The sequence below is a fragment of the Caretta caretta genome, chromosome 10 (genome assembly GCF_965140235.1).
Source record: "Caretta caretta isolate rCarCar2 chromosome 10, rCarCar1.hap1, whole genome shotgun sequence".
In the NCBI taxonomy this organism is placed as follows: domain Eukaryota; kingdom Metazoa; phylum Chordata; order Testudines; family Cheloniidae; genus Caretta; species Caretta caretta.
The window spans coordinates 48199469-48214609 of NC_134215.1; the positions used below are offsets into that span (position 1 = coordinate 48199469).

Genomic DNA, 15141 nt, shown 5'->3' on the forward strand with positions numbered 1-15141 from the left:
CATCTGAAGTTATTTAAGGATACTGATGAGGTTGCCAGCTGTACAGCCTCTTTGGTTAAGAAACATTCACACTATGGTCATCATTTTGCTAGTTATCTGAAAGAGGACCCCTTCCAGGCATGGACTTGGTCTATAGAGCGTGGCAGACACCGGGGGCCGTAGAAAGACCGTACACTCTGATTAAATTCCTTTACTTTGAAATGCTGCCCAAATTCAAGGTCTGAATATGATCTCTTGGTTGATGATTAAAAGGGAATTAAAAAACTGTCCTTATTTTCCAAAAAGGAAGAAATGGTTTCAGACCCTAGATGGTTAACAGAACTCATGGGCAGCCCTGGAAATGGACTGTGAAGAAAGGATTGTTTTAAAAAATAAAATTATTTGCCAATACCCAAGGTCAGGCTTTGGAGTGAGACGATGGTACCTCAACCCCTTCTTGGGAGCAAAAGCAGGAAGCTGCACTCCTTACATTTTGATGACAATATAAACACCCGAACCACTGGAAGGAATGCAAACCCCTGCTTTGCCTTACTACTTGTAGATTCTGTGGTGCTAAATGAAAAGTGAAAACCTAAGACAGACAGTAGTTGGATGTGATACAATCCACTTTTGCAGGAAAAGCCCAGAAGCCTGATCAAAGGACTTTGCAAATTAAAGCCTTTTCCATTTAGCCTGTTAGAATATGATCTGCAATAGGCCGAATGCCCTAAACCCCGCCCAAAAAGTCAGGACTGGGCCTTTAATTTAAGGCTACCTATGAGTTCTGGTAGACCCCAGACCAGCAAAGCAAGTACAGTTGAGTAGTTATGCTGATTTTGATGGCACTATTCATCTACTTAAAGTTAGGCACATGTTTACTTGCTTTGCTGCACTGGGACCTAAATCAGATGGTGGTTGTTTTTTTTACATACACCCTCCCACACATGTTAAAAAAAAAAAACATTTAATTTCCCCTTTAAACACAACGGGGCCCTGAATGGGACTGGGGCCAGCAGCCACAGTTATCATACACATTAACAACAACAAGAGAGTCCAACTGGAGATTCTCAGCCAAGGGCAGCCTCGGAAGCTTTGGCTGCAAGAGAGCATGTCGCTGTGCCAGCAGGGTAACGGTGCAACCATTTGCACAGACACAAAAGCACTTTGGTGTGGACACACGCAGGCACAAGTGAGCGGAGATTCTTGCAAGTTCAACAGTCGGGCCCGTTTTTGAGTGCTCAGGGCTAAGTCAACCCTGGGTGTGATGGACACAACCCAGCTGGCTTCAATGCAGCTGCTCCTGTTTGCACCCTTCATGCATTTAGCCCTTAGGCTTATGTTTCTTTAGCAACCCTGGGAGAAATACCCAGCTGCCATCACTGGAACGCATTGGCCAGCGTGTATGAAAAGGGCTGCACCAGAGGCTACGAGATCACCTATCTATCACGCAACATCAGCCTTTGCCTCACAGTCTCCCTGCGTGGCACCCTGTTTAAGGAGAATTTCCCCATGGCAGGGACTCTGATTCGGGGCTTTTTCCATGTGCCAGCACCTCCCCACCCCGGCCCATGTTTTACTCACCCTCTCTCGGAGCTTCTCTTTCAGCAGGAGGCTGATGATGGAGTAGGGGACTCGGAACCACATCGGGGCACCCACAATAAACACCTTTTTGAGACGAGCCGGGAAGGCTCCCTGTGGATGGCACACGGATGCATTTTAAAACAACAACCTCAACCCATGCCTTCTCTTTCCTGCCTTCCCCGCTCACGGCCAGCAGGGGGAGGATACAGCACATGCCTAGAGAGAAATTAGGCAAAGGGCCCAACAGCAAGAGGCAATTTAACTGGAGGAAAGAACAAGCTGCTTTAACTCTTTGCTCTTTAGGAAGTTACAGGTGTGGAGCCCACAGGCCATGCTGATGGGTGCATTATAAATGCCTAGCTGTGTTAACACACAATTGGAACTTGGGGATCTTTTTTTCCTTAAAGCTCATGAGTTAATTTGTTCTGGTTTATTTAACTTTTCTGTATATACATAAAATGCATTATGGTTACAGTTTAATTGTCTGTGCGTTGAAAGGGAAAGTCTTGTGGTAACATTTCCCTGCGTAATGCTTCCTTATTTCTCTTAAGTTTTCTTCTGGGAAATCAGTAATTGTCAGGATACTAAAAACAAACTAGTCAAAAAACCTTGGCTCTGTTTTATTGAAACATTCTCAGCCATTGAACCATGAAGCAGAGACATTCTAATAGCAAACCCTTCACATTATATAGTACTTACAGGCCTGGTCCAAGCCCGCTCCAGTCAGTGGTAAGATTCCCACCAATTCCAGTGGGTTTTAGATCAGGCCCTACATGTCCAAAACATTTTATGATCATTAACTAACTGATCCTCACAATACCTGCTTTGAAGTAAATGGGGAACTACTCTTCTCCCCATTTTACAGATGGATAAACTGAGGTTGACTAGCCCAAGGCCATACAGTGCACCGGTGGCAGAGCTGGGACTAGAAATCAAATCTTGAGTCTTGTGCTCTACCCACTAGACAGCACTGCCTCACAGTCTAGATAGCTTTGGATAGCAAAGTAAGTAGAGCAGAGATATTAGTGTTTGAAAGAAGTCACTGCAGAGATGGTGACTTCCCACAAGTACTCTCACCCTTTCTATTTATAGCACTGGCAAAGGCTTTGACTCCTGCTACCATGAAGAGTGGAGACAGACATGTGTTCTGAACTCTCAGGGTCTAAGGGAAAGCAGGGTTCAAAGAGAGCTGCTTCACTCTGCAGTCTCCAGCTAGGGACATATAGGGCCCTCTTCACAGTCTTTAAAATGGATTTTATCCCCATGACACTTCTGTGAGATAGGGCAGCACTACTGTACCCATTTCACAGAGGGAGAACTGTGGCACAGGATGGATTAAGGGACTTGCCCAAGTTCACACTGGAAGTTTGCAGAATTGAATCTAGGGCTCCCAAGTCCCAGTCCAGTGCCCTATCCGCTGCGCTATCCTTTCTACCCCCTACAATAGGTTGCAGAGTCTCAGAATACGCAGGGGGAGAAGCCTCCGTTCCCATCAGCTCCCCCTGCACCATTTCCTTTACCTTCAGCAGGTTGAGGATTTTCTTGCTCAGGTCCAGCTCGAAGTTGGTATAGTGGGAGCCTGCCATGTCGTAGATGAATACCAGACCGTTTCTCTGCGTTTCAAAGCTGTGTGCACGGGGGAGAAAGAAAAAATCACCTGCCACTGGTGACGTGGAATCCTGGCGCACAGAGCCACGCAAAGCACGGAATCTTTTAACCCCTTAAGTACCATGATTATTTTTTTTTGCAATGCGTGAAGGAGGATATTCACTTTGAACAACAGAGGCCAGACCCTCAGCTCATTGATACCACTGAGGTTCTGACCCCAGGTTTTTAGTAACAGGAAAAAAAAAAAAAAAAAGATCACAGAAACTCAAATAGGGTATTTGCACTATCAATTCTTGGCATAGATGGCAATTTGGCAAACTCCTCACTAGGGTGACCAGACAGCAAGTGTGAAAAATCAGGACGAGGGTGGGGGGCAGTAATAGGCACCTGTATAAGGTAAAACCCCAAATATCAGGACTGTCCCTATAAAATTGGGACATCTGGTCACCCTACTCCTCACTGAACTCACATTGACGTCCATAGGACTCAACTGCATGCTTACAGTGTTTTGCTGTATTGGGGCCTTACTACAGGCAAGACCCAGTAATCGAGCATTCAAAGTTAAGGAGAATAAAACCAAGATGGATGCTGGGCTATCAAGTGTTGTAATCCTCTCCCCTGTAAGCAGTTTGGAAATGGCACTTTCAACGTAGCATTTCTACTACAGAAGCACGAGGTCCAATGAATGGGGGAGCTGGCCCTGTTGCTTTAAACAGGATCTGGCCAGTAAAATAGCTTAGAAATGTAACACCTGCAATGCAACAGTTCCAGATGTAAGGGGGCCAAATTGTGCCCACAAACTGCCCGTTATTTTCTGAACTGCAGCCTAAGTGCTAGGTGCACATCAAAAAAATCATTGGTCTAAACTTCGTGCAGTTAAGTGATCCACTCGGCAGATTAGAAAAGCCTGGGGAGGGTTTGTGCACGAGGAAACTGATCAAGGTGCCCGTTGCTTGTTAATTACACCTTGCTTGTAATTAATATGTGCACCACCCTGTACAAACATCTTCTTGCCTCTTGGTTCAAACAATCAATAGCTTCAGCAGTGAAAAAGAAAATCTGTAACAGGTGAAAACCTGTTTTTTCCATTCATGCGGAAACCAAAATTCCTGTTCAGCTGAAAACAGGAAGTTTGTAAACCAGGGATCAATGTGACCCCTTCTCTCTCATTTTTGCAATGCATGAGACAGAGATGGGGAATCAGGATGCACCTAGGCAGATACGGCTTCACATCTACTTGCAGCATGAGACAACGCCTCTGTCTGGGGCTCTCTGAGATCACGCTGGATGTTTCTGAAGTAGGGTGCATGGTGAATCGGGCATAGCTAAGAACTTGGTACATTAAATGGAGTTTACAGTGTCCTCTCAAGATTTTTAAATGTGTATTTCTGATTACCTCGTTCGCTTATTGTTGGACGTGTTTAATTATTTCAAAACTGAAATTAAACTGAACGTGCAACGTTGGCCTGCTAGGCAGAAGGCAAAAGCCATCTTTTCTGTAGGGTTTCTGGGGAGGGTGGAGGCTGGGCTCCTGGATGGAATGGAAAAGGAAGGGGATTTTCTGCTGCTTTGATTTACTGGCTCCTTGAGTTAATCTGTCCCTCCTCCCCCATATGGATTTTTTGTATGTTGCTGGGAGGTTATAAGAACGACAACAAAAAAATGCCAGTCTAGATCAGGCCAGCACCAGCTACTGCCAGGTTTCTTGTTATGGGATAACCTGCCTGAAGGTAAAATTTCTACCTACCCCTCTTTGATAAGAAACAGGTTTATGCTCTGAAACATGAGGGAAGGGACCGTCTCTTTGTCATGTGTTTGTACAGCACCTGGTCCAGTGGGGCCCTGGGCCATGACCAGGGTTCCTAGACACTCTGGCAATACACATAATAAATAATGGCGTGTTCCTCTGCCTTCCAAAACTCCTTTAAGGGTAAAGTTTTCAAAAGGGCCTCACTGATTAAGAGGGCTGAGTCCCACTGATTTTCTTGTCTGTCAGGGACTTTGGAAATGTTCCTTAACCCTCCTAATATTAACTCTGGATGCTCTTGTTATTTACAACAGTGTCCAGTCCTTTTTGGAGCTCTGCTAGCATCTTCAAACTGTGAGTTTAACAGTCCGCTTGCCTTCAGCCTGTGTAAAGGCATCTTAATTAATTTATCTTTAATTACAATAGTGAGAAAAAAACAGCCAAAAAGAAAATCAACAATAATTCCAGTGCTTTGCCAGCTGAGATCTATTTCAACTTTGTAACGCTTTTATCCAAAGGAAATTTAAACCTTCACTAAGTACTTTCCCGATCCAATTTATTCCCCCCGTACCCAGTCACAGCAAATGGAAATAAAAGCATTCCAAGCTGAGCTCTTTTCAGTAACTCCTGATTTCTGAAACTTACAAGCACTTTCACTCAGTTTAGGACCCAATTTACACTCACTGAAAATTCTGATGCTGATTATTTCTGCAGTGCCATGGCACTCCAAATTCACTAGCACCCCAGAGCCATTCCCCCAGGTCAGCCCACATGTTTTATAATCTCAAATGGTAGCTGACTAGATGTACTCACAGGCAGAGGTGCAACTACCTGCCCATTTACAGACAGCAGCCCTGATCCTGAAATTGAATCCACGCTGGGAGTCCTTTGCATCTATACAGATCCATTTGCAGGATTGGGGTTCACATTTGCAGAAGTGTCAGGTTTTGAGGCCATGTCTACACTACAGACTTCTGCCATCAGGGGTGTGATGAGTTTTGCCAGTATAAGTTGCAGCCGCCGTGGCTCTTTGCCAATCTAGTATATCACTATAGCTATACCAGCAAAGCCTTCCAAGCATAGACCTGGCCAAAGATTATAAGCTCTTCGGGGTGGGGACTGTGTCATCCTGTGTGTTTCAACAGTGTCTAACCACATCATGGGTGCTACTGGAATACAAGTCACGAACAATGATAATCAAAGGGACGATGCATCCTTTTCTGTGACGCTTGAGGAGAATCCATGAGCAACCCCAACAAAAAGCAATCTTTGCACTGCTTAGAGATTGGACCTTTCAATCCCCAGTCCTTCAGGGTACAAGTCTGAACTGCGTGTCTGCCCAAAAGAGAAGATAAGCTCTTGGGATAATGAATGCATATTCCTCTATGCACTCTATAGCAAAGCACACACTTCTTTTTCAAAATTTAACTTTATGCAGTAGACTATTAGGGTTGAGGGTGCATCAGGCATGGTAACACTCCAAACTAGCCTTGTATTTAAATACCAACAAAATGCATTCATGTTGTATGGAGCAGTGTTTCTCAACAGGCCAGTCCCCGATATGTCCCTGACACAGTTTAAGAAGGCAACAAGCCCGGTCCCTGGTATCCAAAAGGTTGAGAAACACTGATATGGAGCACCCGACAAGCAAGACAATTCAGAAGTAAAGAAGCTCTTGTTTCAGCCTTCTCCACTACGTTCTGACACTGCAACTTATTGGATTCAGAATTCTCCCAACGCAGAATGATCATCCCATGCCCTGCGCACTGCAGACCCCAGGGATAAGCAGAGTGGGGAAGGGGTGAATAGCTAAGAATTTCCTTTCACTTTTGCATCAGGAAATCAAAGCCCTGAAAGTGGGTCAGCCTGTCATGTGTCACACAGTACGCTCCCTGTTTTGTTACATTAACCTTTGTGCATATGAGCTGCTCCAAAGAATGATACTGTTACATATAAAACGAGTATTCTCCCTGCTTCCAAATATGCATGCCCAGATAACATCCTGCCTCGTCCCCCTACCAAAAATCCTCCCTGAAAATCTTCAGGGGAGACCATGGTTCTTAGCTCTTTAAAGCATACCGGAGCCAATGACTCAGGGATTAAGAGATCACGGCTTCCTCGAATACAGTCGAAAGCATCAGGGGTGCAAGATCTTTATGAGTTTTAGCAAATTTCTCAGGGAAGCCAGCTGGGCCTAGGGATTTTCCATAAGCTTACTGAAGGGCAGCAAGCTTTTCTTTCGCAGGCCTTTGGCCTTTCTGACTGAGCCCCGCACAGACAGCTCTGAAGAACAGAGTTCATTTTGAAAGCTCGATGAAAAACAAACAAACAAACAGCAGCATTAGGGACATTCAACCAGCCAAGTGCTGGGATTCAACAGATTAATGCACCTCGTGTAGGAGAGTTTATATTGCCGGGGGAGGGGGGCAGCCGTACCACAATTACAGCTTGGCGATTTCAAATCCCTGCTTTAACAGCACCGATTCAATTAATACTCCTCAGCATTTCGGCCAAACTCCCCTTGACTTCTCTTCTTTATGGACCCTTCAAAGGCAGATTCAAGGACATAAACCACCTATGGGGCATCTTCAAAAACTAATCAAGGGCTTGTGTAGCTGTTAGTGTAATCTCCTACATATACGTAGTTATAACACACATGCAAACTACATTCAGAGAACATGGCTAAGGTTGCAAAGTCAAGCACTCAAGAGATAGGGAATGCCAGAATGATGGTTGCCTGTGCATTGAATGAGGCAGAGGCCCTGTGGGGAAAATAGCATGTGACCATGACACCAAAGCCCATATCATAATGCAGCCGCACAAAGGGACCAAATTAAAGTTTCACAGGCTACCTGAATTCTGGCATTTCCTCTTTTGCATGCTGGACTTTGCAGCCTTAATACTGTTCTTTTTGTGTGTGTAAGTTCGTAGGTCTTTAAGAAAGCAAACTGAAAAAAAAACGAAATTCCATCATGCGGCATCATATCAACACCACAATGAGATACAAGGGTAAAACCAGCCAAGGTAGCAGCAGTTACCCACCGTGTGATCACCGATCATGTGGCCAATACAACTTAAGACCCCCACTGCACAGAAATCCTATCCTTGAGTGCTGCAGGCCTCCACCAGCAGCTGCTCACACAGGCAGGCTCTGCCGTAGGCCTGGAAAATCAGCTAGTACGCAAGTCTCCTTTATATTGTAGGAGATAGGCCAAGGTCATTCAGATGAATCAGCTCAGGTTTGCTCTCTTATCCCAAATAGCTTGGGATCTGAAAGAGACAGATTCATGAACTCTGGAGTAGGGCTTAAAAAAGAAACCCTCTGCCTTGATCCCCAGGCCCAGTCCTGCATGCGCTCACATCTGTCTACAACAAGAGACAGAGGCTGGAAATGCTGCAGGGATTGGAGGCGGAGGGGAGGGAAGCCAAGATTTCCCCCCAAAATCCATGCTAGAAATTCAAATTCCTGCCGGGCAGCGCATACTGATGGAAACCCTGGATTGTGGAGTTCAGCAGGACAGGGAAAACCACCCCGCCTAGATTGCAATGGGCATTACAGGTATTAAAGCCCATCTAGGAACAGCAAGGTGAGCAGGCAGGAGCTGCGTGCCACACGTGTCTGTACTCACCTCTCCACAGCTCTGTCCAGCAGATAGAACAGCGCCTGGAGCACCACATGTTGGACGCTTTTATTGGGATGATGTAACTTGGCGGTGAAGAGGGCGATCGAGGCTCCGGAGGGGTCCCGTGCGCTCTAGAAGATAATCAGGGGAAAAGCATAAAGACCAGACAGGTGGCAGAACAGTCTCTGCAGAGACCATGGATGGTACAGAGCTCTTTGGGACAGGGACAGGGTCTACTTGTGTGATTGTACAGCACCTTTGCACTACAAATAAATAGTAATGATGGAGGTTTCATGCTGCAGCAAACTGGAGATGCAGAACTGCGAGCGTGAATGTAGCAGACATGTGCAGGACACCCCATACAGAACGGATTTATTTTAGGGAGACTATTTTCCCCTTTCACAATGTTCATTAACTTGTGAGCTTTCCTGCTCTGATCCCTGGGGGACAAGAAAAGCATGACTTACACCCATGGAGGAGAAGACAATTCTATCTCCTTACTCATTCCATTCTACGAGCCTCCCACTAGTCTACTGCACCCTTAAAGTGAACCAGAGGAGCCCCCGAAAGCTGATCATCTTTAGCTGGCATTTTCCCCAGACCAATCAGATAGCCCAAGGGAAGGGGATAAGCCCAAGGAGTAGCTAACGCCAACTATTGCTGCACATGAGAGCTGGCCCAGGAGCTCCCTTAGGACCCCCACTTCTCAGGACAGTGATGAGCTAACAGCATCTCTGAGATGTTGCCATCTTGCTCAGCGTGGAGGTAGGAGCAGTTCACTGATGCAGCCAATGGGAGAGGGAGAAAAGGAGAAACTAAGAGGGGAAAACAGCTGTTGTGGGTGAATAAGCACAGCCCCCACTTCTTCAAGGATCCCAGCTGGACCACCCCAAAATCTGGAATCCCTGCCTTAGGGTTACAATCTCATGAGACACAATGGTGCAAACACCACCTTGTATTTCACCTTCCAAGACCCGTGCACACTTAGTTTCTCCCAGTGCTGCCCAGCTCTCTCTCCAGGTTGCAGGCCCTTTGGACGTGGAGAGGGCTCCTCTTGCACAAACCAGGCCCGTGGGAGAGAAAGGCCAGGATGTGATCCCACACTTACCAGGATGGTGAACTTCCCACTGAGCAGCTCAGAGCGCAGAGGTTCTTCGTGAGGTTTCAACTTCACAATTCCTTCCTTCAGCCGAGTTTCCTAAGGGTTCAGAGGCACACAACAATCATAGGGACAGCAGACAGCACAGGAAGCAGCTTCCAATCAGCTGCCATTACTATTTCCTGCTCAGCTGGGAATCATTAAAGGTATATGGCCACCATCACCACCCACCTGCTCAGTGACTAAGCCTCATGCAAATCTAACCCAAACAAATTTCCAGATCTGGCTTCAAAACTTGGGCCACCTTCTCACATCCCTGAGGCTGGCCAGAACCACCAATTCCCCATCTGGGCCACCAAATCTAGCCAGCTAGCCCAGGACTGGGGGTGGCGGAGAGGATGGGAGGCAAGCCAGCTTGTCTGGCACAGAAACAGCAGACTGGGGTTGTGATGTAGTTCCGGGGTTTATATAGGGGGGACAGACACACTAAGAGTTTAGCTGCCATTGTGTCCTTTGTGGGTGTGGTTAGCCCACTAGCCAGATCCCAGGGCAAAGGATTATGGGTGTATGCAAGAATCCATAGAGAAACCATCTTGGATTCTCAATTTAATGTTTGTTCAGGTTTCATAGACTGCTGTGAACATCTCCTAACAGTGTCGCCTGAAGAGGCTTAGAACAGATGTGCAGTGAAGTTGTTTAATGCAGGACCAGAAGGCATTTGGGTACGACGGTGATAAGCACGGAATAACTACCTCTACAGCAGTGGTTCTCAAAGTTTTGTACTGGTGACCCCTTTCACATAGCAAGCCTCTGAGTGCGACCCCCCCCCCCTATAAATTAACACACTTTTTAATGTATTTAACACCATTATAAATGCTGGAGGCAAAACAGGGTTTGGAGTGGAGACTGATAGCTTGCGACCCTCCATGTAATAACCTTGCAATCCCCTGAGGGGTCCCAACCCCCAGTTTGAGAACCCCTGCTCAACAGAATCCAATATTGTTCCTGAAAAGGGATGGGGAAGAAGGCTGGATGTTGGCATGGCCTAGAACTACCCAGTTCAATAATTCCTTGGACACATTCCTGTAAAAAAAACCTGTGACCAAGCAGGGGAAGACGAGAAGCGTCTGAAAGAGAACAAGTTTGGGGGATGGGCAAGTTTAAAACATTGTCTAGGTTTTTTTGCTATCATCATCTTGGCAGGGTGGTTTGAATTGATTTTGTGCCTGGGTGACTCACAATGATTTTGCATGGCTGATTTATACGCTTGTAGGTTTTTCACCAAAGCAAAAAAATATCTGAGAAAAAAAGCATTTGAGAGCATAACTGTTCCCCTGGAAACGAGAACAGCTTTTGCAATGCATCACATCACTTAGCAGCACAGAAAAGCCCGGCCTGACTCCAGCTCCCCCCTTCACCAAGACAGCTCCGGCTCACGTACCCTGTAGGAGTGGAACAGCTCGATCGCTCGGAGGACATCAAACTTCCTAGCCATGAGGAACTTGACGGCCACATTCCAGGAAAGCGGAGATACATTGTACTGCACAGTCCACTTGTTAATCTCCTCTAGGAACTGCTTCGTGGCCTATTTGAGAGAGAGACATGCATGGTAAGGCAAGAGGGAAGAGACACATTAGTGTTTGAACATACTAAATACCAAGGGATGGAAAATAATCTGGTACAGAAGCTATTCTGAAATCCACTCTAACCCACTGTGTATCTAATCACACCTTCTTGTCAACTGTCTAAATGGGCCATCTTGATTATCACTACAAAAGTTTTTTTCTCCTGCTGATAATAGCTCATCTTAACTAATTAGCCTCTCACAGTTTGTATGGCAACTTCCACCTTCTCTGTATCTAACTATCTATCTTCTTACTATATGTTCCGTTCTATGCATCCGATGAAGTGAGCTGTAGCCCACAAAAGCTTATGCTCTAATAAATTTGTTAGTCTCTAAGGTGCCACAAGTCCTCCTGTTCTTTTTGTGTATCTAAAAGCATTCGATGGATCAGATAAGTAGGTGACACATGGTAAGGCAGAAACAATGAAATGAGAAAGGAGATGCAAATCACCAGCTCAAAGCAGCCTGCACAAGTCGGCAGAGAGAAAGAGATGGAATGATTGGATAGCTGGCAGTGAAGCTGTACAGTATGATGCACCAATCACTCAGTCTCACTCTTTTCATCAATCCCAGCAGCCAATGAGAGCGGTGGGAACAAACGAGCTCTGTCTGATTGAGCAATAAAAGAACAGGGATCATTCATTGGTGCATTGTTAGCTACAGCAGCAAGTCACTTTTCTACTTAACACAGGCCTCCAGAGTTTGCATATTGCTTTCCATGGCAGCTATGAAAGGCATCCGGAAGCCATAAGAGTGCTGGGTCATAGCTATGAGTGATTAGTTAGACAAGCCTCAGAGACTGAATCTGGAAAGCCATCCAGTGCTTTTGGAAACCACGATAGCTGGTAATCCGGAGAAAGGGAGCTAGATCTCCTAGCCTCAGCACTGCTGGATACCTGCTGAGAATGAACTGTACCATCTCCAGACGATGCCAGGTACATTGGAATCCCACCAGCCTTCACCTTACCAGAGTCATGGTCTCTTACTGTCTCAGTTATGCCTCACTAGAGAGACATTTCTCACTTTAGACCCAGGTTCGTTTCCTTCCAACACCAACCTCGTGCTCTCTCGCTATTTCCCTGAGTTATTTACATCGACAGTTCCAACTGGGATAACGAGGTTGTAGATCAGTTACAGTGAAGGAATTCTGGGAGAGACAGAAATATGGTTGGGTGAAATTCCATGGCCTGTCGCATGCAGGAAGTCAGCCTAGGTGATCATAATGGCCTTTTCTAGCCTTGAAATCTATCAACCTATTAAATTTATTCCACATCAGGCAAAAGCATCCTTAGTTACTAGTCCTCTTTGTGTGACTCAAGCTGGGTCTTTGTCCCACATTAGTTATTTATGCAGCACAGTAAGTACATGCATTTCCATACAGTAAATGCCAAACTTGTAAACCTCTGCCTTGAAGGGATTACACTCTAACCAAAAGGCAAAAGCAGGTACAATCCATGATGGAATACACACAGCATGGGATGTGCTAGTGGTTACTGTGGAATAGGCAAAGGTTTGTATGGTTTATGAGAGAGAGAAAGAACAAACTTGGTGTGATCTGACAGGGAGAGAAGGCAAAGGGTGAAGACAAACAGAACAGTTGGAGAGGAGATAGGGCATAGCACAGATGATGCCAAGCCACAGGGAGGGGAGAAGTTTTGGAGAGCTCTGGAAGCCAGAAGAGGACACTTGCCATGGAAGAAGAGGTGAAGCCAATGGAGAGAGACAAGGAGAAGGGGGGTTCGGTCAGAGTAGCAGAGTTTGGGATGGAAGAACAGTATCAGGGAGGGATGGAGCAGAGATCAAGGGAGAAGGAGGAGTTGGAGCCACCAGGGTGGGAGGCTGGCGAAGGATGGAATATCTTGGTGACTGGGATGGACAGGAGGGGGAGGATGAATTCTGTTGTAGATAAAGAAGCAAAATGGTTTGGCCATTGGGGGCAGAGGGAAGAGGAGTCTCACGGTTTGAATGAGGTGAACAATGGTGCTTCTGTGAATAAGACAAAGAATTAGAGCAGAGAGGGGATTCTGCGGGAAATACAAGCTCTGGTTTGCATATGCTGAGTTGTTTGAGGCAGCAGCAAAACATCCAAAGAGAGAAATCAGAGGGACAGGCAGGGATGCAGGTTTGGGTTTCTGACAGGCTGAGGAGTCTGTTCAAAGAACATGAGCTTTGTTGTATACCAGCAAGAGGGCTTTCTATGGTGTTTGAAAGGAAACCTCCGAGGTCTTTGCCTTTAAATAGGACAGTGAGACAACTGCTGATGGCAATTCTCCCAGAGAGAAGAAACTCAGAGTTAAAAACCAGCCATACCTATGAACCTGTTAGTGCCCCTACCCTAGGCATTCCGTCCTGCAAAACCCACCTGGAAAGCTGACAGAGACCACCAACATTGGCTAGATACCAGAGCGCTCCATACAGGAGGGTGGATGACAAAGACATAAAGGTCACCACCAGCCATGGCTTTAGTAGCTATACCCCGACCTGCTTTAAATACCACATTGGCTGGGAACCAGTTAGCACCAAACCAGAGAAACAAGCTTTAGCACCGCAAGGAGGACTGGAACAGCAAACATCACAGTGACCAAGAAGGAAACAGACTGCTACCTTGGACAACCCAGGCCAGGTGAACAAACAAAGCCCAGGGCAAAGGAAGGAAGAAATTAAACCACAACCAAACATATAGGGCAGTATGCTGCTCTCCGCTATACCTAGCATATCCATAGGATCGCACAGGTGTAACCACAGGCAGGAGCTGGATGAGGGTCAGTTCCCCTGATCGCTCCCTGAGACAGTGGTTTCCTTTTCTAGCCAAGACAATACTTTTTTTCGCTAAGCTCCTAACGGGATCCTCCAAAGATCCTAGCAGAACAAAACCCCAAATATTCTGCTGTGAGAACACACAAAGGACCTTTTCATCCCCTCTGAGCTGATAATCATTTCAAAAATAAATAACCGACAATAAATCTCTAGATAGAAGAAGCCAAGAACCCTCCGCAGAATGGGGTGCATCACCCGGCAAGATATAAAGATGGCTCTGCATAAAATAAACCACATGTATGATTAATCCACACTATTTGCCTTTCTCAAGCAATAGCGGCATTGCCAACGTTCATCATTTTAGTGCAAGACTCATGATATTTGGTACTTTCCTCATAGCCTCAGCACCAGGAATCGTGTAAATATAGGAGACTCTCGGCTTTCATTAAAAACGTGAGATGATTTTTGAGGCTTGGCTAGACAGCTCTAGTTGTCACCACAGAGGCAGTGGGATCTAGGGTAACGTTTTCAAGTGTCTAAGTTCCGTTTTTTGCTTTTGAAAATTTTACCCTTAGTGGAATAGGGTGCAGGGGTGGGTGGGATTCAAGACAGTTGAGTTCCCTCGCTGGCTCAGTCAGTGCCCTGCTGTTTGACAGTGGGCAAGTGTCTTTACCTCTCTGTGCCTCTGTTTCTCTCCCCCTCCCCTTTGTCTGTTTAGATGGGGAGCTCTTTGGGGACTGGGGCTGTTTCTCAGTAGGTGTTTATACAGCACCTCACATGACGCAGCCCCAGTCTTGGTTTGGCCTCTGTGCCCGTTGGGAACACAAACATCAAATAACAATAATCTCTTTAAACTTAGCTCCTCCTCTGAAATGGCCTCAACTCCCGGGGGCAATTGCCGGACTCTGCCTCCTGCTGGCCAGGATGTGATTCTTGGCTCAGAGCATAGGAACAGTTCTTTCGGATTTGGCCTGGATATTGGTCCTTGTGAGAATAACCTGATCTATATAACGGTGGGATCTTAATAGATATGACAGATACAAATATGCCACTTGCTCTGCTCCATCCCTAGCAACAGCAGCATCAGTCTTGCAATTTCCTCTCTAGTTTTTGTACCGTCCCT

At 46.1% G+C, this 15141-nt stretch overlaps 1 protein-coding gene across 2 annotated transcripts in view; it reads right to left on the reverse strand.

The window, feature by feature from the left end:
• PTPN9 (protein tyrosine phosphatase non-receptor type 9) overlaps positions 1–15141 on the reverse strand; it is a 50282-nt gene that overhangs the window by 13411 nt on the left and 21730 nt on the right. Inside the window, exons 1-6 of one of the 2 annotated variants that reach the window (XM_048867036.2) lie at positions 11517–11668; positions 11079–11222; positions 9647–9736; positions 8545–8669; positions 3081–3186; positions 1561–1671 (exon numbers count right to left, since the gene is read on the reverse strand). In XM_048867036.2, the coding sequence (XP_048722993.1) occupies positions 1561–1671; positions 3081–3186; positions 8545–8669; positions 9647–9736; positions 11079–11222; positions 11517–11537 (597 nt within the window). In that variant the 5' untranslated portion in view covers positions 11538–11668. Of the gene's footprint in view, positions 1–1560; positions 1672–3080; positions 3187–8544; positions 8670–9646; positions 9737–11078; positions 11223–11516; positions 11669–15141 lie in introns of those variants that run through there. The other variant, XM_048867035.2, reaches the window with a different exon arrangement.